The sequence below is a fragment of the Primulina tabacum genome, chromosome 18 (genome assembly GCF_025594145.1).
Source record: "Primulina tabacum isolate GXHZ01 chromosome 18, ASM2559414v2, whole genome shotgun sequence".
In the NCBI taxonomy this organism is placed as follows: Eukaryota; Viridiplantae; Streptophyta; class Magnoliopsida; order Lamiales; family Gesneriaceae; genus Primulina; species Primulina tabacum.
In genome coordinates, this window is record NC_134567.1 from 30,952,817 (window position 1) to 30,976,404 (window position 23,588).

At 35.2% G+C, this 23,588-nt stretch overlaps 3 protein-coding genes across 5 annotated transcripts; 1 reads left to right on the forward strand and 2 right to left on the reverse strand.

The window, feature by feature from the left end:
• The first annotated feature begins 587 nt into the window (after nucleotides 1–587).
• On the forward strand, nucleotides 588–3,144 carry LOC142533280 (amino acid permease 3-like). The gene is made up of 6 exons (XM_075639994.1): nucleotides 588–993; nucleotides 1,104–1,337; nucleotides 1,426–1,519; nucleotides 1,610–1,824; nucleotides 1,939–2,078; nucleotides 2,192–3,144. The coding sequence occupies exons 1-6, from the start codon at nucleotides 867–869 to the stop codon at nucleotides 2,843–2,845; spliced, it is 1,464 nt and encodes a 487-aa protein (XP_075496109.1). The 5' UTR covers nucleotides 588–866; the 3' UTR covers nucleotides 2,846–3,144.
• Nucleotides 3,145–5,214: 2,070 nt separating this feature from the next.
• Nucleotides 5,215–7,895, reverse strand: LOC142533336 (MADS-box protein defh21-like). Its single transcript, XM_075640076.1, has 8 exons — nucleotides 7,798–7,895; nucleotides 7,260–7,472; nucleotides 6,486–6,573; nucleotides 6,208–6,372; nucleotides 6,076–6,117; nucleotides 5,933–5,974; nucleotides 5,594–5,818; nucleotides 5,215–5,504 (listed from the first exon to the last, which is right to left on the reverse strand). Exons 2-8 carry the CDS (start codon nucleotides 7,445–7,447, stop codon nucleotides 5,484–5,486), a joined length of 771 nt encoding a protein of 256 aa, XP_075496191.1. The 5' UTR covers nucleotides 7,448–7,472; nucleotides 7,798–7,895; the 3' UTR covers nucleotides 5,215–5,483.
• Nucleotides 7,896–17,647: 9,752 nt separating this feature from the next.
• LOC142533097 (uncharacterized) lies at nucleotides 17,648–23,543 on the reverse strand. Of its 3 annotated transcripts, none has more exons than XM_075639722.1 (15): nucleotides 23,396–23,543; nucleotides 22,856–23,133; nucleotides 22,739–22,773; nucleotides 22,563–22,641; nucleotides 22,342–22,420; nucleotides 21,235–21,318; nucleotides 20,967–21,130; nucleotides 20,716–20,760; nucleotides 20,116–20,272; nucleotides 19,441–19,660; nucleotides 19,237–19,350; nucleotides 18,784–18,909; nucleotides 18,568–18,619; nucleotides 18,020–18,177; nucleotides 17,648–17,940 (listed from the first exon to the last, which is right to left on the reverse strand). In XM_075639722.1, exons 2-14 carry the CDS (start codon nucleotides 23,111–23,113, stop codon nucleotides 18,025–18,027), a joined length of 1,566 nt encoding a protein of 521 aa, XP_075495837.1. In that variant the 5' UTR covers nucleotides 23,114–23,133; nucleotides 23,396–23,543; the 3' UTR covers nucleotides 17,648–17,940; nucleotides 18,020–18,024. The 3 variants fall into 3 exon arrangements, with proteins under 3 accessions (XP_075495837.1, XP_075495840.1, XP_075495838.1); XM_075639725.1 differs by having other exon boundaries at nucleotides 17,648–17,928; nucleotides 18,007–18,177; XM_075639723.1 differs by having other exon boundaries at nucleotides 23,345–23,496.
• Between the last annotated feature and the right edge of the window lie 45 nt (nucleotides 23,544–23,588).

Below are 23,588 nucleotides of genomic sequence, written 5' to 3' on the forward strand. Positions count from 1 at the left end.
TAATCAGGAGTCTTAAATTTTTAAAAGTTTCTTCCAAAAAAAATCTAAAATTTAGAAACAAAACTACATAAAATGTAAAGGGGAAATTGTTTTTTGGGTAATTGTTCTCGGTGTTATTTTGGTATTTTATGTAGCCAAATTTCAGTTTTTGTTTTTTGTCTGACAATTTTAATCATTTTTCTAGTGTGGCACTGATGGGAACCAATAGCAGCGCTGATATGACGTTGATCAATGTCAATAACAACAATCTCGATGAAAAAATGACTAAAATTACAAAAAATCGTAAGATGCAATACTAAAATTGAAATTTTATAACATATGGTACTAAAATTGTAAAGAAACGTACTAAACAAAAAATTATTCCAAAACTTAATATTTTGATCAGGAGAAATTGAATATTAGGAACCCTTTTTGAATCAAATAATTACAATATTTATATAATCCATTTTCCAGGCTCAAATTTAGTGGGGCAGTCTACTCGTTGACAACACGGGTTTCTTTTGTCCTAGTGTAGATGTGATTATAATTTCACCTGGCTTCAGCCAACTTCTTCTTTCTTCTCTTATATATACCGCCCACTCCGCTCTCCATCTTCAAACAAATTCGAGAATCCACTCCTTTTTTGATATTTTCTTGAAAAGCGTGACAATTTCTTGGAGTGGATTAAATTAAACTACAGTCGAGAGATTTGTTTGGACTGGTGCCGTTTCCATGCACAGAATTTCTGAAGAGAAACTAGAGCATTCAATACTCTGATTGATCTTCGCACTTTCTTGTCTCCCTCCGTGGAACTATATATCTTCTGAAAATAAATTTAATATATTCTTTCTTTTCGGATTCTCGACAAAAAAAAAAAAATTAAAAAGATGCCTGCTGAGAATACAGGATCGACGCAGAATCATCAACGACAAGCCTTTGACGTCTCCATTAATGTAGCTACTGATCAGGTTGGGTTCAAGTGTTACGACGACGACGGTCGCCTCAAAAGAACCGGTATATTTTATAAAAAAAATTAATTTATATGTGATTTATTCAGTCAAGATTTCAATTTTCTATCAGGTAAATATATGTTCTTGAACTTTTTCTCCATCTGCTGTGAACAGGTACTATCTGGACCGCAAGTGCTCATATCATAACAGCTGTGATTGGTTCTGGTGTTTTGTCCTTGGCTTGGGCCACTGCTCAATTGGGGTGGATTGCTGGTCCTACTGTCTTGTTCTTGTTCTCTTTTGTGACCTATTACACCTCTACCCTTCTGGCGTCATGTTACCGCTCCGGCGACCTGAACAACGGGAAGAGAAACTACACTTACATGGATGCTGTTAGAGCCAATTTGGGTATATATTCTCGATACAGGAGCTTGTAGTCTTATATAATATAAAATATGAGTTCAGAAGATTATTTGGAATTTTCTTGGAATTGCAGGAGGGTTCCAGGTTAAAGTTTGTGGGGCAATTCAGTATTTGAATCTTTTTGGAGTTGCCGTTGGTTACACCATTGCATCATCTATAAGCATGATGTAAGAATCAAACAACATTTAAAGATTTTCTTTTAAAATATAATTTTCAGGATATTAGTATTCTAATCTATATGCGAACTAATGGAACAGGGCAATTCAGAAGTCTAATTGCTTCCACTCAAAAGGAGATGACAGCCCTTGCAGAGTTTCGAGCAATCCTTATATGATTGCATTTGGCGTGATAGAAATATTTTTCTCACAGATCCCAGATTTTAATCAGATTTGGTGGCTTTCAATTGTTGCTGCAATAATGTCCTTCACTTATTCTACGATTGGTTTAGGCCTTGGAATTGGCAAAGTTGCAGGTGATTTATTTTTCAACAAAATAAAAATAAAATTTTTCCCTAGTTGGATTTTAGAAATGTTTTTTCATAAAGAAGTATATTTGTTTTTATCAATATCGAATTTTTTAATTACAGAAAATGGTAAAATTCGAGGAAGTCTCACTGGAGTAAGTATTGGAACAGTCACCGAAACTCAAAAGATCTGGAGGAGTTTTCAAGCATTTGGAGCCATAGCTTTTGCCTACTCTTACTCCCTCATTCTTATTGAAATTCAGGTATATTTATTTGAACTAAAAACTTCATTGTGTACCTCAAAATATGAAATCATTATCAATTCACTTGCTCTAATGGTTTTAGTAATCATGTAATCTACTTTCTTTCATTACAGGATACAATAAAATCTCCACCATCAGAGCACAAAACAATGAAGAAAGCCACATTCCTGAGCGTAGCCGTGACAACAGTTTTCTACATGTTATGTGGTTGCTTTGGCTATGCAGCATTCGGAGACAGCTCCCCTGGAAACCTCCTCACCGGTTTCGGCTTCTACAACCCCTACTGGCTTCTCGACATTGCCAACATAGCCATAGTTGTTCACCTAGTCGGCGCATACCAAGTTTACAGCCAACCCCTCTTCGCGTTCATCGAGAAAACTATGGCGGAATGGTTCCCAAACAGCAAGTTCATCACGAAAGAGATCGCGGTCCCTGTTCCAGGATTCAAATCGTTTAAACTGAACTTATTCAGGCTCGTATGGAGGACCATTTTCGTGATCATAACGACTGTGATTTCAATGTTGATGCCTTTCTTTAACGATGTTGTGGGGATCCTTGGTGCGTTCGGGTTTTGGCCACTGACCGTTTATTTTCCAGTGGAGATGTACATTGCACAAAAGAAGATTCCTAAATGGAGCTCAAGATGGATCGGTTTGCAGATTTTGAGTGCTGCTTGTTTGATCATTTCGATTGCTGCTGCTGTGGGCTCGTTTGCAGGAGTAGTATCTGATCTTAAGGTTTACAAGCCCTTCAAGACTGTTTCTTGATCATTGGTTGGTTAGGTTTGATTTGATTCGATGATTTTCGAGAAACATACTTTCATGGAAGGAATCCGGTTTTAATTTTAGTAGTTTCTTTTCATTCAAGAATTTATCAGAGTTATGAATATCGCGTGACAAGGGGAGAAAACTGCCCATTTTTAAGTATTTGATGTGAGTCAAAAAACGCGTATAGATTTTTCTCCATGTAATCTCATCTCTGTTTATGAAATATTGCGACAGTCGATGTAAGTCCTATAAAATCTTTTCTTTTACCTAATAATTCTTATTTAGAATTCCAAATTCAACCTGAATAAAATTTTGTTTATGTTTGCCATTTAATTAAATAATGTATGTTACCATAAATTTTACTTGTAGGCTATTGTTTCCAATCTTGTCCTTAAGTTTTCCATGATCAATGATTATGGAATCAACAACATTATTGTTTTTATTATTTGTGATGGAGAACTTAGAATTGCTACATTTTGGATACGTATTGGGTAAATTTTCAAATTTAACGTAGTAACCTACAAACTACGTCAGTTGAGTCAACAGATCTAGACAACAGAGCCATGGTTTTTTTGAAATACAATAGAAAAAGTTATCATGTTTTAAAAATAACTGATTTTATATATTTATACTCATGTTTTCCCATCAAGTCATGTGCTACACTTATCATAACCATTGGATAAACAAAATTAAGCATGGTAGCTCCCCCATCAATTTATGGGGGTCAATACCATGTTTGTACAATATCTTTCCCACCCTCTAAATATTTACTTGAAAATAATTTTGCTAAAAATGTTGCTAGAATTATATATATCTTTGTAGCTTGAACTGTACTTTTATAAATATATTTTGAAAATTTGAATCTATATATTGTTTTTGGGAAATTATTTCAGTTAGATTTGAATATTTAGGCACAAAAGTGAAATTTGACTTTGAAATATAGAGCTTGGAAAATTTGTCACGCTTTTACTTGTCTCTTGCGACTCGGATTATAAATATTTCAAATGCATCTGTATGCAGAATTATGTCATAATCTCGTGAAGAAAAATTTCGACACAAAATATATTCTAAAGCACCTGTGTGTGTATATATATATAATAAATTATTATTCAATAAAGAATGATTACGCTGAGAAATATTATGTTTCTTTTGAAACCTTTGGGTTCTGACTTGCAATTGCCACTCATTAGTTAATGGAAAATATCCCAAAAAACTATTCGGTAGAAATATTTTCTAACATATCCAAGAATTTTCAAAGAGTTACGCTACCTAAAATATATTTTCTTTAAGTTTGAAAACTTACTGATATGTCTTCTCGAGATTAACTTCACAGTTTGAAGGGGAAAAAAACATATTATTTTGAACTCTATTAATTACTTTTGTACAAATGCATACTAAATACCAAATTATAGTTTAAGTATGTTAGTTATTTATATGCTTGAAGACTTTTTTATGTTTAATATATTGGGCACATTTAACAAAAAATTATGTGCAAATAACCCTCCCATTTTTTTTTAAAAAAAAATTCCCCTAAATGCTTATGATACAAAATATATATTTATTTCATAAAAAATAATCACATAATTATTACATTCTCAAATTCATCTTTTAAAATATAATTTTGAGAATGGTTTACATATTATTGAAGTGTATATAAATGTATATATACTATATATAATTTTGGCAAAAACTTATGTGAGACGGTCTCACGGGTCGTATTTTGTGAGACGAATATCTTATTTGGATCATCCATGAAAAAGTATTACTTTTTATGCTAAGAGTATTAATTTTTATTGTGAATATCGGTAGATTGACCCGTCTCACAAGAGACATACTCATATCTATATCATTTTATTAAGTTTGAGACACTTAGAGTAACTAACTTTGGTGTCATGGTCTCTTTTAATAATTAAAATTTTAATTTAAATTATATGTAGTTCAGCGGATAGAGTAATTGTTTCTTGAAGTTTAGGTTATATGTTCAATTTTTATTGAGCTCATTTTTTTATTCTTTTATTTTTCAATTTTTTTTTTAATTTATATATCAAAATTACAGTGTAGTCCCTCATTATTTTTTCTAATTATATTTTGAGCCTCATTTAAATATAAATTAAATGAATTATAAAAAATATTATCGATGTACTAGTATTTTATTATAAATAGAGCCCCTTGTAATAACTAACTAACTTGGTATCTCCACTTCGAAATTACTATTAACACCTTTATTTTTAATTAATTTAATAATTATTCTGTCACATTATCTTTTTGTGTTTTTAATGTTATATATTGTTTTGCATGAATATAAATTAAAACATAACTTATTTTAACTCTAAAAAATAACAATAATAAAAAATATTATATAAGCACGGGTTCATCGAATCGCTAGTTTGAATTTATGTTATAACATGTAGGGATATTAAAGGAACATCTACATTAAAGAGTACTTAAATTTTCACATGTGATCAACACTTACTACTACTAACTACATTAATGCACGCACCTGCCTGAAACTTTCAAGATAAATTTTCTTAAACGATTAATTGCAAACATATATAATCCTACGTTTAGATTTTACTCACAAGCCCATCATAGAACCTTGAAGAAATTAAATGATCTCCCGTGAAATCACGAGTCCCTCTCAAGTGGTGCCATATTCACTCTGCGAAATAATATCCAACAAAGGATATATATATTTCAAAAGTCATACCAAATTCATACAAAAATGATGTATTCGTGTTACGTACGTACCGACGTGCCGAAATCTTGAAGATTAGGATGAGTGGGCTGCAACCTATAGGGTTGTGGGTGCTGCAGAGTTGCTAATTGTAGCTCAGAACTTGGCTGCTCCACAATATCTTCTCCAAAGAATGGAAACTGGTTCAATAATGGCTGTTGTTCCATCAATCTCAGCTCTTTCATGGCCTCTTGATTGTGCTCTATTTCTGCTTGTTTCTGAATCTGACTGCCCATTAACTGTAGAAATATATATATACATCGCAATAAATAAAATTTTGTCAAAGTTTTTGAGTCGACTCAGAAGCTAATTTGATTTAAAGGGTATTGATTAAAAGATAGATTTTACAGTACCCAATGGTACATTTCTTGATTTTCCTTCTCCAGCATTAATTCCTGAAGAAGATTATTTGGAACAAAAGTTACTGAAATGATGCATATCGACTTAATATTATTTACAGGGAAAAGAGATTGATAATTAAACAAAATTTATTTACCGTCTTCTTCAGATTTTCCAGTTGCTCGTGAAGTAGCTGAAACTGCGTTCATGCATTTAATCCAACAATTGATGATAAATATATGTACACTACCAAAATGATCATCACGAAAACCAATATAAATAAATCTACCTTCCGGGCGCGAACCTTGTCGACTGAGTGCTCAAGCTGCTGTTCGAGTTGGCGAAGTTCCTCGAATTGCACGCTGCTCAAATCATCTCCTTTGTATCTCTGAAGGGTTAATTGAAGATTCAAAGTTTGCCTTTTCATTTGTGTTAGTTCTTTGAACATCTGATCCTGGAATTAATATATGTATATATAAATTTATTTAATTATAAACGACACAGAAATATTAATTATCTGTGTTCAGACACACGAACAATAGTTATGATATACTTAAGTTTGTATACATTGTACGGGGCTGGTCCTGTCCGATTGTTTCCATCTGACAAAGAAATCCCTTTGGCCTGCACGTACCTATCTATCATTTGCTTCATGCTGTAAAAAAAAATATTTAATTAAAATGAAGACATCAGTTCGTGACACACACGTACACACACCTGATCATAACTCAAGTTCTTCCAAATCCCTAACTTTTCTACGCCAAATTTAATTTAGTCTATTTTCTCATGAAAATTCTTTTTACATGTAGAATTTATTTGTTTTGGTGAGTAAACTGGAATAATAATTCTTAATTTTGACTGACTAGCTAGTCCTTTAAATCAAATACAAAGATTAAAAGCTAAGGTATAATCAACAATTTTGCCTTCTCTTGAAAACATTTTTTTAGACCATTAATTTGGTGGTTTCGAAATATTTTATATACTAATCCACCATGTATGAAATTGTATAGTCCACAATCAAATGAAACTAATTCAGGAATGAGGAAACCCTTGAAGACTATTGTTACTTTAGGCCTAAACAACAAAATCAATGCCTTCAATAATATAGTTAATGAGAAAAGGGAATAAACAAAGAAAAAATAATTAATAGGGCTAATTCACTTTTGTGTGTGCGTGGTAAAAATATTAGATCAAATTCAAAAGACTTAATCATAATCATGACCACAGATATCCACCTAATATATATTTCAAGAAACCCTTTTAAAAAAACCTAAAACAAATTCATAACTTGAAAAAAAGAAGGGGAGTTTCATGATAATATTATTTCTTAAATAAATTTACCTCAACTGAGGGGTGCAGTATTCAGTGAGCTTGCCTTTGCTAGAGAAAACTATGAGTCCAATCTGAGCATCACATAGCACAGAAAGCTCATGCGTCTTCTTCATCAACCCGGCTCTCCGTTTCGAAAACGTGACTTGCCTGCTCGTGTTGTTCTCAATCCTCTTCACTTCTATCTTCCCTCTTCCCATATCTAACGTGCAAACTATATATATTCTTAGAAAAATATCCAAAACAAACAAAGGTATTAGCGACAATCAGAAGGGAGGAATATAATTTCTGATTTAAGATAAAGATAGCACTTAGCAGTGATTATCAAGCAAAACAACTCCAGTATTAGAACGATGACAAGAATAAACAAAGGATCTAGTTTGGTAAAATTTACTACAAAATAATTATCTTGATTAACCCATGGCTGAAGCATTGTGATCAATGTTATATATAAATGTATACTCAAGAGGCTAAAAAATATTTTCGAAACTGCGATAATCTGAAGTAGAAACTCAAGATTTTTGGCAAAAAGAAGCTGAACGAAACTTACTGGAATCTGTACAAATTCTTAAACTGGAGAACGTAGAATTTAGTGGGGGCAAAAGAAGAGGGGGATGGAAAGAGAGTCTGAGGGCTTAAAATTTGTTTTACCTTGTTCTTCTGTGCTCTCTAATTTGTTGGTATTTGGGATTTGGGTTGAACCGTGTGATATACGCCAAGTTTGATTATTGCGTGTATTATATATGTAAGACAAGATAAGATTGTCATGCATGCATGTGCGTCTATGTCACTTTCAACCTCTAGACACACACGATATATATATATATATATATATATATATATATATATAAAATTAAAATTTAATGGGAGTTCTCTTGATCTGAATAAACATTGATTTTCACATGTACAAGCAAATATTTCTCCAGCCATAAATCAAGATATAGATATATACTCTGAAGTGTTGGTTCATACATACATAAGAGTGCTAATTAATGATTTTTAGCTAGAAAATTAAATTGAATTTTCCGAATAATCATCCATGAGATTTAAAATAAATAAAAATTTTAAAACTTCCGCTGCGTTTGGGCGTGTAGAAAACCGGGATCCTACAGTGGTATCAGAACCAAGGTTTTTCTAAATCGTATGGTTTTGATATTGAATAATTTATTTCTAACCACACAATAAAATTTTTCATAAATTTAGCACCACGAAAATTTATTTTTTTCCAGATTTTCGAAATAAAAAAAAAATTAAATCTGCCCGGAACTGTTCCGGGCAGTCCGTGCGCGCAGGGCCGCGCACGGCAGCGCGAAGCGTGCGCGCAGGCGCCGGACGCCTGCGCGCACCGCGCTAGCGCAGGCGCCCGACGCCTGCGCGCACAGCGCTAGCGCAGGCGTCCGACGCCTGCGCGCACAGCGCTAGCGCAGGCGTCCGACGCCTGCGCGCGGCGTCGGCGCGCCTGTGCGCGTTCTGCGCGCACAGGGCCGCTGCCGCTGCCCGAAACGTTCGGGCAGTGGGCGGGCGGATGCCCGGGAGCGTCTCGGGAAGCGCGCTGAATAATGGGCTTGAATTGTTTGGGCCTAGGGTGCGATTTTCTGATTTTTCAAATTTTTGGGTAAAATTGATATTTTTGAAAATTGATTCAATTTTTATTTTGGAAATTAATTTTTGAAAAATTAATAATTTTCTTGTGAAATAAATAATTAGAATATGATTTTAATTATTTATGGTAAAAATGAGTTCTTACAAGAAATCAATTATTATTGATTTAATTGAAAATTAAATAAAGGAGTTTATTTAATTTATTAAATTTTTTAATAATTGTGGTGGTTAGTGATAAATTATTAGATATATGATTGAACAGTTAATTAAATTTGTTTAATTAATTGATGTTAATATTTGATATTAAATGCATGAAGGATGATCGAGAGCATTGACCAATGTGTTTGGTGTATGTTAGGATATTTTACTGTTTTATTCGGTTTTTTTTTTATTAATATTTGATATTATTAAAGTGGGCCTGATTTATGGCCCGTACTCACCCCATGAGATGTATCCCTTATGTGCCATGGCTATTTAATTGTAATTATTAGAAATAGTGGGAGATCAAGACTGGAAGATGGTGGGCCCGATGATCAAGATGAAGACATGTAAAATATTGGAAGCTCTTGTAATTGTTGCATTTGCATCCCTGCATTCACCTAGGTTTTGGACCTGGATCCATGTCTGGCTCACATGGATCTAATAGTGTTGGCGATCGATCATCCTTATTTATTGTTTAATGTCATATTATGATATATATGTGATATATAGTAGTATGCATGTATGTATATTATTATATAATATAGTTGCATGAATCCGGCAAACATACAAACTCGTGGCAAGCGATTTTAAATTAAAATGATGAGACATTTTTAAAATTAAAATCCCTCATTTTGAATATGATTCAAAATTTATATCAAGCCGGAAAAGTAAAAATTAAAAGAGTTTAATTTTTCCTTGCCTTCCATCAACCGTGGTTGCATGTTGATCGCTACCCGCGGACAGTGTCTGCTCATATTATTGGGGATGCCTGTACGCCGGAAAGCTGTGACTTCCACCGGACATATGATGTGAATTGAGTGGAACTCCCATGACTTCGGCTCATATTATTGGGGGAACTAATGGCGACCGTCTACTACATTTCAATATTGATGGGTTTGTTTGACACGCGAAAATAAACGACGTCATATTATTGGGTCCTTATTAAACGTGAGGCAAAACACGCGGAGGTTGCATAGGGATGCAATTGGACTCTACCTTTTAGAAATTATAATTGGCTGATATTATTCAGGATTATAATTGGCTAATTGGACTCTACGTGCCTACTAAGGAAATACGATTTCTTTTTTTCATCAGAAGGTGGTGGAAATGTCAAAATAGTAGGAGGGTAATTTATAAAATGAAATCCATATTTATATCTTAAAATTATTTTAAAATAATCAGCAACAATTATTCTGTTTCCATATCAGTATATTTTTCGATTTCGTCACATAATCCAATTTTGTTATTAACAAGCTAACCGAATCTAATTTTCAAGACTGGTTGGGAAAATTGTTCTGAATTCGGAGAAAATGGCATACACACTAATGTCAGTCCTGCTGAACTGACAAAGCATGCAAGATGGTAGGACCATAGTATGCAAGCTAAAGTGTAACATGCTCGCTTTTACGTCAAATGAACTGTATGGACAGTTTGAGGAAATTTTGAATGCTGCTGACATTCGAATGTTCGTGCAAGAGTTGCATGGTGCATGAAACTATGCACACCACTTTCAAGGAGCTCATGACTACACGCACGCAAGACAGGGCTTTGGCCCATGAGCGTGGTGTACGTATGACTGGGCTTGCTAAGAATGTGGTGGGCCTGGAATATGTGATTCCTAACGAGTTACTAGATAACATCAATTTGTTGTCTTTCTCTTCCTCATTTGACGGGGTTATGGTGAATTGAATAAGATAGATGATAGCCTTGATGAGCTAGTCAATACGCTTATAACTTATAAGATCACCATAAAACATGAAATTATTGTTTTTCTTATGGGCATCTCGTCAGACGAAAATGGCCCACAAGGTAAGGGAAAGAAATGTTCTGCCCCTCACAAGAAAAACAATCTCAATAAGAGGCAAACTCTGAAAGAAACTTAAAAGGCCTACAAAGCCCGATAAGTCAGAACATATTTATTTCACTGCAAGAAGTCGGGACATAAGAAATTATATGCGCCAGAAATGTTCTGGAAATGATAAGTGAATGTCCGAGTAAACATGATTTCAACAACAAACAAAAGAAAGTTAGATGATCCAAATCCCACACAAATATGGCACGCTAGACTAGGTCATATTTCCCAAAGAAGGATGCACAAGCTAGTGGGAGAAGGACATGTTTGACTTGTCAGACATAAATTCTCTACATGCTTGTAAGTCATGTCTAAAAGGAAAAATGACTAAGACTCCATTCAATGGAAACGTGGAACATGCACATGGTCTACTGGATTTGATCCACACAGACGTTTGTGGCCCGCTAAGTGTTAGCACAAAATATGGGTAATCCTACTTCATTACCTTTACTGATGACCATTCGATGTATGGGTGTGTTTATTTGATAAAACACAAATCTGAAGCATTTGAAAAGTTCAAAGAATTCAGATCTAAAGTAGAAAATCATCAAGAAAGAAGTATTAAGGCATTTCGATCTGATCGAGGTGGAGAATACTTAAGTGCTGATTTTTTGGGTTATCTAAAAGAGAATGAGATTCTCTCACAGTGGACTCCACCAGCAACACCACAATTGAATGGTGTTTCTGAACGTCATAAGCGAACCTTGTTGGACATGGTTCGATCAATGATGAGATTCACTGAATCGCCTACATCGTTTTGGAGCTTTGCGCTTGAAACTGCGGCAATGTTGTTGAATAATGTCTATACTAAAACAGTGGATAAACACCATATGAGATATGGATGAGAAAAACTCCCAAATATTCTTACGAGATAACATGGAGATGTCTTGCTTACGTGAAGCAGACAGTGGGAGACAAATTGGATAGTAGATCCACTTTGTGCTACTTTGTAGGATATCCAAAGAATTTTGTTGGGTATTATTTCTATCGTCCCAATGAAGCAAAAATGTTTGTTTCAAAAAAAAAAAAATGCCACCTTTTTTTTTGGAAAAGTAATTTCTATTAGATAGAAAAAGGCAAGATGATGGAACTTGAAGAAATTCAAGATACTCCCTCAACTATAGTAGTTGAACCTAATCTCCAACAACCACTAGTTGAAGTACAAGCTCCTAGGAGGTCTGATAGTGTTATTAGACTACCTGCTAGATATATGCTTCTTCATGAACAAGACCATGATGAGTCTTGTGTTGGATATGATCCAATGAACTTTAAGGAAGCAATATCTGATACTGATTCAACCAAATGGCTTGAAGCCATGCAGTCAAAAATGGACTCTATGTATTCAAACCAAGTCTGGACATTGGTGGATCAACCTGATGGAATCGTTCCTATAGGGTGCAAATGGATCTACAAAAGAAAGCTTGTGGCGAAAGGGAAGGTATTGACCTTCAAAGCAAGACTACTTGGAAAAGGTTATACTCAAAGGCAAGGAGTTGTCTTTGAGAAAACTTTTTCACCACTTGTTATGTTTAAGTCCATTAGAATACTACTAGCCATAGCAGCATAGTATGACTATGAGATATGGCAAATGAATGTAAAGACTGCATTACTCAATAGAGACATAAAAAAAAAAAGAAATTTATATGTCTCAATCTGAAGGATACACATCAGTAGGAAGTGAGCATAAGGTATGCAAACTTCAGAGATCAATATATGGTCTCAAGCAGGAGTCAAGGAGTTGGAACCTCAGATTTGATAACACTATCAAAGAGTTTGGTTTTGCTAAGAATCCTGAGGAACCGTGCGTGTACAAGAAGGTTAGTGGGAGTGTAGTGACATTCCTAGTACTTTATGTTGATGATATCCTGCTCATTGGGAATGATGTGAGATTATTGCAATCAACTAAAGTTTGGTTGGCCTGAAAATTCTCCATGAAAGACATGGGTGAAGCATCCTATGTATTGGGAATACAAATCTATAGAGATAGATCAAAGAGGATGTTCGGACTCACCCAAGCCACCTATATTGATACCATTATAAAACGATTCTCTATGGAAGAGTCCAAGAGAGGATACTTACCAATGTGTCATGATATTGCTCTATCTAAAGCTTTGTGTCCCAAAACTGATGAAGAGATAGAGATGATGACACGTATTCCATATGCGTCAGCTATTGGTAGTATCATGTATGGTATGATATCGACACGTCCTGATGTTGCTTACGTTATGAGTGTTACAAGCAGATATAAGGCGAACCCTGGTCCAATGCATTGGAAGGCCGTGAAAGATATTCTTAAGTACTTGAGAAGGACTAAGAACTTGTTCATGGTCTATGGGGTGGAGAATTGAAATTGGAATGCTAAACGGATTCTAGCTTCCAATGTGACGTAGATGATTCGAAATCTACCTCTGGCTTTGTATTCATGCTATATGGTGCGGCTGTCTTTTGGAAAGGTTCCAAGCAAGACACCATTGCGGATTCCACCACTGAAGCCGAATACATTGTTGCATCTGATGCAGCCAAAGAGGCAGTTTGGATGAGGAATTTTGTTCAAGAGTTGGGCATTATTCCTAATTGAGTTGATCCAGTCCCGTTGTACTGGGACAACACTGGTGCCATTGCGCAAGCAAAGGAACCAAGGTCTCATCAGCGATCCAAATATTACTGAGGAAGTTCCACATCATACTGGAGATTGTGGGAAGAGGAGACATATCAGTCGAAAGACTCCCCTCTGCAGATAATGTTACTGATCCACTTACATAGCCCTTGCCAGGACCATTGTTTGAAAAGCATCGCGAAGCAATGGGATTAAGGGTAGTTGGCTCTAGGGCAAGTGGGAGATTGTTAGAGTAGATGCCCTGCAAGCCAACGGTTGGCTAGGGATTTTATTGACTCAGTTGTAATAAACAATCTTTATTTTAATATAATTTAACTTTTTATGGTCTTGTTATACTTTATCTGTACAACCATGCAAACAGCATAGATAAAGTCCTTGATTATGCTTTAATACAAATGAATCGTAATTCGATGTTGAAACTCATTTGTAAACACTGCATATTCTAAATTCGTTCCTAGTCGATTCAGCCGCCTAAAACAGGGATAAAGGCCGCTTGAGCTCGAGACTAGCATCTGTGATGTTGTGTACTGCGTTTCTTGGTAAGGGCATAGATATGTCCAAACATACAGATGGGTAGTCATACGATGATTATACCGAACAACCCTCTCTCGGACTTTCCAAGTGGTTATCATTCATCGAGAGGATAAGTATGTGGTTATGATTGTACACCATTAGTCCTTACGACCCGGGACAACACTGAGGCTCTATATGCTAGGGCTGTGCTTTGACTCGTTTACCGGCTCCAGGAGAGTCATCAGGTGGCAAGGTTGGGTATAGTTGCGACACATATAGGAGCCAGTGCATTGTAGTCGGGGATTCACCGCTCACCTGCGGGTGTGGATATCCTATGTGATCTAATGAAATAATAGTGCATGGAATCTCTGGCCAGAGTATGAGATGTACGTAGGAGAAGGAGTTCTCCAATAGTACACGCGATGCCACTATTATAGTTATCACATAGTCATCGAATTAATATGCAACCCTCGATGAACCAATGGTTGCAGATTCGATCGGGATATATGAGATGAAGGGACCGTACTGTACGTTAATCATAATCGGCTGGTTCTTGCAGGCACTATCAGTGATACCTAGGGGATCATGAGGCGATGCTACTAGACGCTCTTACCATGATCCGATGGGTGCAATCAGAAATGAGTTCTGACATTCTTGATCAAGGCGTTGATGAAAAGAATGGGGCTAACTAGGGTAAGCCCGGATAAAAGATTATGTCCTGAATCACAAAGAGTTGTGAACCCACGGCTAGCTGTATCCCTGAACCATTGAGGGTCACACAAGCACTGGATCGTTTGTTCCCGTTGAGAGAATAAATTCAATGATTTGAATTTATATTATGATATAGTAAATTCAAGGAGTTGAATTTATGATAATTAAATTTTGAGAAAATAAATTCAAGGAGTTGAATTTATAAGATAATAAATTCAAGAAGTTGAATTTATGAAATTTGGAGAGAATAAATTCAAGGAGTTGAATTTAAAAAATTTGAGGATTTAATTTATTAAACTCAAAAGTTGAGTTTATTAAATATTAAATTTTGGAGGTGGTAAATTCAAGGAGTTGAATTTGTAATATTAAATTCAAATATTGAATTTATAATATATTTAATTTATTAAGCTCAAAGGTTGAGTTTATTAAATATTAAATTAAATATGATGAGATATATGTTTTATGGGCTTGTAGTAGTACAAGTCCAACATATTAAATGATTAAAGTTCTTAATGGACTTTAATATAATTAATTAAACTAGTTTGACTAGTGCATTTAATTAACAAAGCCCATTGGATTTAATTAAGGGACCTAAATCCATAATTATGAAATTTAGGTTAAAAGCTCTTGTTTTTAATATATAAATAAAAAAAAAAAAGGTAGCCTCCATCTCTCCCAAGGGTGATACACGAAAATCACTTGAAAATTCTCAAAAATATTTTTGACCATTTTTCAAGAGAAAAAGATTTGAGTCATCTCTCAAATTTTTAATCTCAACGTAAAATCTTCTTTCAAATATTCTAGTGCTATTTGAAAGAGGAACAAATCTTCTGGTCTTGGACCTGATTAGAAGAATTGAAGAAAGTTCGTAGCGATTTTCATCAAGAGCTATCTCCGCTAAACCCGGAATAGTTGGAGCCGTGTGATTTAATCACCAAAGGTATAAAATTCTAACGCCCTATGAATGTTTGTTAAAATCATACGGACGTCCAAACATATTTTGATTGTCAAAATAAATAAAAATTTTAAAACTTCCGCTGCGTTTGGGCGTGTAGAAAACCGGGATCCAACATTAAATACAAATATTTGAGAGGGAGGGCGAGTAACTACAAGAATATATATATAGTCAAGAAAGTGACAGAGAAATGAAGAAATATATAAATTAATGCATGAGGGAAATTAAGAATTTTGGTGTTCCATCCCTCTCATGCACTTATATCGGTAATAATTATAATATTGTGACTTTTAGCAGTTAAAGTTTCTTTTGCTGTAATAGTGCAATTAAATTCTTGCAAGGAATATGTCTTCCTCTGTGTTTGAGGAAATACATCGTTGTTGACATTTAACCACCACTGCTCCTCCGAGCTACCAAATATTCTTGAATTTTCCCCATTTTGGTTGTTTTTTAAACGCCAAAAATTCAATACGCTTCTTTTAAAGGGAAGAATTGGGCTAAAAACCCTTTGTCATAAATAGGCGGGACAAATGTGATCATTTTATTCCCACCATCCTCTCATTTAAGTCAATTAATATTATAGATGAGTAGCAAAGCTCTAAATAAAAATAAAATAAAAATAGAAGGATCCCATTCAAGAATTTATGGTTGGTACATGATATTCTTATCTTAATGAATCCGACTCCAATGTATCCCCAAGTGATGATTCTAGTAGTATCATAATAAATCAGACTGTTTTGAATTGTCTTTAAATTCATTCATTATCAAATCACAATTAGAAGCTTCAAAATTCCAAATATTAATAATAATAGTGACAATGTGAAATTCAAATTAAGATGAAACGTGACGGGCATGCATAGTTCGAGGTTAACGGTTCACAAAAGGGTCTTCTCTCATGAAATTAATAGTCGATCCTGAATTATCAGAAAACACATGCATGATGTTTGACTCAATTCTCAGTCATGATCATGATATATCATCATGCAAAAGTTTCAGATGGGATTTTAAAGATTATTATAACTTTTACTTGAAACAGAACCTGCTCCCATATGGTGGCCAGGGAAGACTCTTTTTATTTCCAGTCGGGATTTTGAATGTGAGCTTTCGAACACTTGATCTTGACCCGAGCTCGAGTTCATTAGAGAGAGAGCATGCATGGGCTCGAGTTTTAGCCACATGGTGGATTGTGAGTTCGAAAGCTTGACGGTTTACTTTGGAAAGCCTACACTTGGTTTCAAAAAGATTGCTAATAATAATTCGCCAAATTATGGTATATAACTCACATTGTCTTTCATAAATATCACATAGAAAGCTAAAAAGAAGAAAATGTTATGTTACATCCTTATTTTCTTGGGATTGTAGTTCAATTGGTTAGTAACCGAGAAGCCGGTTCGTACTGCTAAGTCAAACAAAATAAGAATTCAATAAATTTTTGTTTCTGATTACCCTCGTCAGTTTATCAATGGGATATTTAAGACCACATTTGCATAAAAACACAAATGTTTAAAGAATTCGTGTGTAATTTTTTTAGTTCATAGACCGGATCGAACTCCTGTTTAATTTAGAAATTTTATGTTCTGACGGTGAAGAGAATATGATTTGTTCGCATATATGAGCAAGCTGTGTTTTTGTGGAAGTATGAAGTATTCGAAAAAAATACCCCAAACGTGAGCAAAAGATTTTAATCAAAGATATGATATAGAATATCCTAATGTGCCAAGGCATGGTGAGGGTGAAGTCATCAAAAAGTAGGGTTTATTTGGGAATGAAGACTCGCTTTTAATGTGACATTATGCCTTTTCTTCAGTAAAAGTTGTGGGAGAAGAAGCAGAAAATATCCTTATCCAAAGATATTTTTTCTCGCTTTTCGAAAGGGTCGACGGTGGTTCTCCAACTTCTGTCCGCTGTAATTTGAAAACACGACAATTGAATTTGTACGTGTGACAAGCTTACAAAGAGATATATACTTGATAGCAAGTGAAAATTGTATTTAGAATGGAATATTTGGTAAGAAGGGGTCCGCAAAAGCGAGCAATTTTCTTGGAATTTTTACACACAAAATTTTCTAGAATACTTCTGGATAACAAAATTTCCCCGACAGCGCAATCCAATACCTATAAATCGGACACGTTGCCTCTAGTGAAGAAATCTAATTCCATCGTGCAACAAATTATGAGATCATATCTTCTGTACGGATGAGCTTGTTACACATCCAACCATTAAGCACGATCTTTGCTCCAATCTAAAGGAAAAGGAAGCATAAGCGACATCACAAAATTTGGGTTTGAGTCACATTATGTGCGTGAACTACGTAAATTTACCTCATTCAGTCGGCATCACCTAGACCATCACTACCATCCCCTCTCTTGGATATAGGAGCATAATGAGAATTACCCTTTTTCTTATGAGAAGCAATTTCAGCATTTTTGCGTAAGACAGCCCCTGGAGACGGATAAGGCCGCTGCTGAAAGAGAGGACCCTGAAATTTGAAGTTTCGAAGCACAACAATGTCAACAAAAGGAATCATATACTGATGATAACATCCCAGTAAGGACATGCATCAGATGCCACTAGTAAGAAACATAATGATCGAGAAAGGGAATAAAAATTTGTGTATTCAAGACCCTGTGCTTTCTAAGGAACATGCGCAGCTTTAAATGTAAGTCAGGGTCACTGGGTCAGAGAAACTATGAACTACGTCATGTGCTACTCGGGCATCAAAAGCAATAAGGCATCATACTGAAACTCTCGCTCACAAATATTTTTTAGGACTTGGTCTTTTTTTCCATTTTCTTCAATTTTTCTTATCGTGTTTATTTCTTGTACACTTTGAAGGAAGGTATCCATTCAAAATAATGGTTTTACATACCGTGGCAGTGGTATCTGCTGCTCTTGGTTGTACTCCTTTAAGTCCAACAACCCTGTAAATTTAGCAGTATGCGAATTCAAAAGTGGGGAGTGCACTTCTTTAAGATCTCGAATAAACAACTAAATCGGGTGATTTTGAAGAGAGTATTTTGTAGCCCTATAAAGTAAGCATCAAAGATTATCAGTAGCAATGCTTGACATGAAACTAGTATCATACCAGCCACCACGAGGAGCATCTGAATAGGAACTGGGATCCATCGGATCCAACTCATCATCCTCGGCATGGGCTCGCTTCTTCCCGTCCTTTTTATAGCCTCTACTAAGTGGTGGCTTAAGATCAGATCTGTACTTCCAAATATGGCACAATTAAACTAGAGGTAATATAAGTCTCTGGCCTTTGCTATCAATTTAAAGAAAATATAAAATCATATTTCCACTGAGACTTCAACAAACATGATATTCATTTAAAAGAATGCAAGGATATTAGAGATGCAAAAAGTACCCACACAAACCTTCGCTTTTTTCTACTTTATCATTATTAGTTCGCACTTTTTTGTCCTTTTAAAATTAAGAAAACACGTCAGCGAAAAACTCACCATGTAAAAACAGGAATGATACAAAGCAAAGTGAAAGAGAATGTTCATCAGTCGGACGACTTAAACAAGAATACCTGTGTTTTGAAGACTTCTTGTCCAAGTCTTCTTTTCTTTTAGCAACAGAGGTGGTTTGCTGCTGGCTGCCTGTGGGGGCTGATGAATACTGGGCTTGTGGAAGATTGTGAAGTCTGAACATGAAAGGCAAAATTAAGATTTTAGATTCGCGTTATAGGAAAAAGAAACAAAACTAACGCACACTTATATGCCACTACACAAACCTTGTGCAGTGACGGCAATAGCCCCAAGACTGGACAAGATCCACTCCCCATCCACCACATCCCATGCATTTGGGAAACTTGAATGGCTGATCTCCCAAATTTCCGACCACTGCAGTAGCCGAGGGTATTCTGTCATAAGGTTGTGAGTTGGGTTGCTGTTGTCCACTTGGATGCACCCATTGCGACAAATTAGTCTTTTGGTTGTAGTAATACTTTTGACCTGAGAAAACAGTGATCTTACATTTGGGAATTCTTTAATTTTAAGATAACGGACAACAGAAGACTAATGAATATCATAACATTTGCATGGATGCAATGTCGAGAACATGAGCATCACTCGATGCTTCAAACAATGATATCCACCAAAAAATAAACGGCACACATAAATTTCCAACTGAAAGTCAATACTAAGAAACAGCTAACAGATGAGCTTAGAATCATATAAGCACACATATATTATGGATCAGATGCAAAATCCCAACAAGTAGAGAATATTGAAGAATGCTTGTCAAGCTGAACTGAAAATAAACAAAGAAATCAAATTACTTGATTTTCATGCACAAAAAAAGTAATCAATACTGAAACTATAAAATAATACAATAGCTTCTACAATTTTTCCTGAATCATTTATACAATACAATATCTAGATTTTGAAATTATTTAAACTGGCGGTACCTGTCGTTTCATCAAATGCCTCTAACCAATTTTCTGGTAGAGGAGGGGTCGCCAATACAGAAATTGAAGCAGTATTTAGAGGTCTCTCCCACTGACTTGTCCCTGAGTTCTGATTATGATAAAATACAGCACCACTTTGGGGGTCCCTTCCCTCAATCTACATAATAATTTGGAGAAGAAAGACTAATAGCGATGAAATAATAGAACGATGCTACAAGGTAACTCATGATAATGACCGCATATTAACATATTTTCTGATGTTCAAAATAAAATGCTATACATTTTAGTAGAAGATTTTCAGAGAGTTTGAGTTCTGGTGATATCAGAGATACGTTTGAGAAGCATGGATCATTGATCAAAAAACTAATCTCTTGTTAAATTTCCATAAAAAGCGAATATGCATATCATATTCACATCAAAAGGTTCCAACAAACAGGTAAACAAAGGGAGAATCGCAGGTATGAAGATGGATTGATCTTTTACCAAAGGGGATTTCAACTAGCTACACTATGGTTCATGTTTCAGCTATATTTCATTCCAAGAAACAATAGTCATCATTTTACAATAATATATATCAGAAGACAAGAAACTGATGCTCACCCATCCCATAGGCAGGGTTGACTGAAGTGACCGAGTCTCCAACCTCTAGAATCCAAAGTTTCACAGTTTAATAAATAGCCATGGAGATATCAAAAGGAAGCTTAATAAATTAAAACTACTAGAAAATTACTATACAGCCCAAAACTCAAAAGGATAAAAATGTAACCAGGAGTTTGTTTCTAACTCAAAACTCTGGATAAATAAACTAAATAGGAGGATTAAAAAATACAATAAAAAAAGGATCAACTAACATGGTCTGACATGGCAGAATTCGCTGCATTCAGATCATCTTTCAGGATACCCCTTGCTCTAAGTTTTTGCCTGAGATATTCAGGTAATTCTTTACCCATTGACTTCTGTCCAGACTCACAATCAAGCTCTGCTTTATTTTGGCTCATTTTCTGGGCATCTTTTTCTAATGATTCAGAGAAGCTTAATGTCAACTATTTTTCAGTGAACTGATTCAGGGAAGAGAACTATTTTTCAGTGTACTGATTCAGGGAAGAGAACTATTCGCACCATGGTTTACAACGTTGGGAATGGAAGCACCATAATAAGCACCTCCACCAGGAACTCCATATCCATTTCCAATCTCTGAATTGCCTAGCCAAAAGAAAAACAAAAGAAAGAAACTCTTATCAGATTTACTAATTTATAATACCCAATATTTTAGCTAGATATCTTTAGATAAAAAGAATTTTTTCAGGATTTTTATTTATTGTTCATCATATTCCTCTGCCGTACAAGGCAGGGAAGGACAAACTGCTAACCTAGCTTCTTCTTTTGGAGCATAAAAAATAATTACTGAATTGATTTCACAAAAGCTCAAAGTTTACTTAATGAAATCCTACGGCAGATCATATTGCAGAAAATCCCAAAACAGTACTTAGTTCAAAATGCGATACTAAAAAAATATTATTAGGCAGAGATTGTCTAGCATCCTTCATGTATGAGACAAAAGCTAAAATTCACCGTTCATGTTGAAACATAATGACTCTTAACATTAACTTATTAACTAAAATGATGATACTATCACCATTTTCATATAATTGTCCAGATACCAACTACAGTTGTGGTCAAGGATGCCATTGTCACACGATAATGAAGTTCACAACGCACTGTCAGATTCAGTTTTAAAAAGAATACTTCAGCAGTGATATATGTGAATTGTGTGAGCAGGAAACTTAATCAGGGCGTTCAGCAAGTTCCACTTAATAATGTAATACTAACACAATATCCTTGTTATGATCAGGATACAGGGCAAGACAGGGAAAGGCCTTTAAAGAAAACACAAAAAAATACCTTGCCCTGCAATTGAGTCCAAAATAATGAGATTATCATCGTTACTACTTTTGTGTGTGTGTGTGTGTGTGTGTGTGTGGGGGGGGGGGGGGGGGGGGTGTTGTGGGCAATCACTTTACTGAACCAACAAAGGGAATCGGTACAAGCTAACATCCAAATCAGATTTATTATTCCGTGGATTTAGGACAGGAAAATATTTTAAAAGCTTTCTCAAGCATTTTTCAACTTTGTTTCTTATAAGCTTTGCAGGTCTTTCATATTGGATCGATTATGCAAAAATAAATGCATAAAAATTGATGAAAATAATAAAGTACAGTATTCAACCATCCTCCGTAAAGGTCGGCTTGCCACGTTTTAAAGCCATTTCTGATCGATGATGAGTGGCCATTTTAAGTAAATGCTCCTGTGACGTAAAATAGTCAATTGAACTAAAATAAGTCGCCCAGGTGTAGAGAAATAAATTTTCATACAGAATTATCAGATGGGAAGATGACACAAAATGAAATTAATAACGAAGGAAGTAAAGCGGTGGCAGATCAATTAACCTTGAGAGCATTTGGGTCATGGTGTTCAGACAAAAAATCTTTACTGTACTCAGAAGGAGCAGTTGCAGCAATTGATTCTCTGAAATCATACATGCACAAATTTATTCTACTGTTAATTTCATCGTACCATTCCCCACAGAGAGTTTAAACCCATAAGATGAAATCTTGGTACAAACCTCTGGCTCTGAATAATCTTTTGCGTGGAAATTTCCTGAAAAGTAACAGACAATAGTAATATAATTAGAGCATCAGTGGGATACCAACACTAAAGAATAATTATTAGAACGACATACTTGTTCATGAAGCACAACATGCTGAGCCGCAGTTTCAATATCATTATTATTCTCAAATTCTGCTTGAGAACCATTGGATATGGGGATATACTGGTATGGAAAAGTTTGTGTGGGTACATTTGAGTGGGGAAGAGGAAAAAGATTACTCCTAGAGTCAGCAGCTGATAGGGAGATCACATCGTTAGATGATGGTACTGGTAACATATTTTGCAAGGATTGTGTTCCCTGGGGAAGCAGCTGATCAGGCTCGTCGCCCATAAGCTTTAGTGCAGAAATCTCTGAAAATTAAAAAAATTACAAGATAATCTCAGGATTAATTTACAATGAGGAATATCCCACACATGAAATACTAACATCCCCAATATACTTGCAGAAATGCTCATCTTCGAAGTTGACGGTTTCAAACACAAAAACCACAACTAGCTTACACTCAAAGAATCCAATAACGAACACATCGAGAAAAAAGTTACAATAACGATTTGTGCACACCTAGATTGCAGCAATTACAAGAAAATCAGTGACAATCAGAATGAATTGAACCTGCTTCAACTCTCCGAACACATATACGCGCTTCAATATATCTTCAAACTGGTAAACTTCGAAGAGGAATTTGACGATTGTAGGTTGGCACAACTGGGAAGCAAAACAGAGGAAATTTTAGATAACCCCATATAAAACACCTAGATTATGTACAGGGGAAGAAACGCAGAGTACTTTATAAGGATCTGTTTGT

Bases quoted from the DNA above. Each gene is read 5' to 3' on its own strand.
- LOC142533097 (XM_075639722.1), bottom strand. From the start codon at position 23,113: ATGGGCGACGAGCCTGATCAGCTGCTTCCCCAGGGAACACAATCCTTG. The intron at 22,421-22,562 runs GTTAATTGATCT...TTTACGTCACAG, and splicing joins ATGACCCAAATGCTCTCAAG to GAGCATTTACTTAAAATGGC. The intron at 21,319-22,341 runs GTTGAATACTGT...TCTTTTGGCTAG, and splicing joins GCCGACCTTTACGGAGGATG to GCAATTCAGAGATTGGAAAT.
- LOC142533280 (XM_075639994.1), top strand. From the start codon at position 867: ATGCCTGCTGAGAATACAGGATCGACGCAGAATCATCAACGACAAGCC. The intron at 994-1,103 runs GTATATTTTATA...TGCTGTGAACAG, and splicing joins CGGTCGCCTCAAAAGAACCG to GTACTATCTGGACCGCAAGT. The intron at 1,338-1,425 runs GTATATATTCTC...TTGGAATTGCAG, and splicing joins TGCTGTTAGAGCCAATTTGG to GAGGGTTCCAGGTTAAAGTT.
- LOC142533336 (XM_075640076.1), bottom strand. From the start codon at position 7,447: ATGGGAAGAGGGAAGATAGAAGTGAAGAGGATTGAGAACAACACGAGC. The intron at 6,118-6,207 runs GTAGATTTATTT...GCATGAACGCAG, and splicing joins ACAAGGTTCGCGCCCGGAAG to TTTCAGCTACTTCACGAGCA. The intron at 5,975-6,075 runs GTAAATAAATTT...AATCTTCTTCAG, and splicing joins TGGAAAATCTGAAGAAGACG to GAATTAATGCTGGAGAAGGA.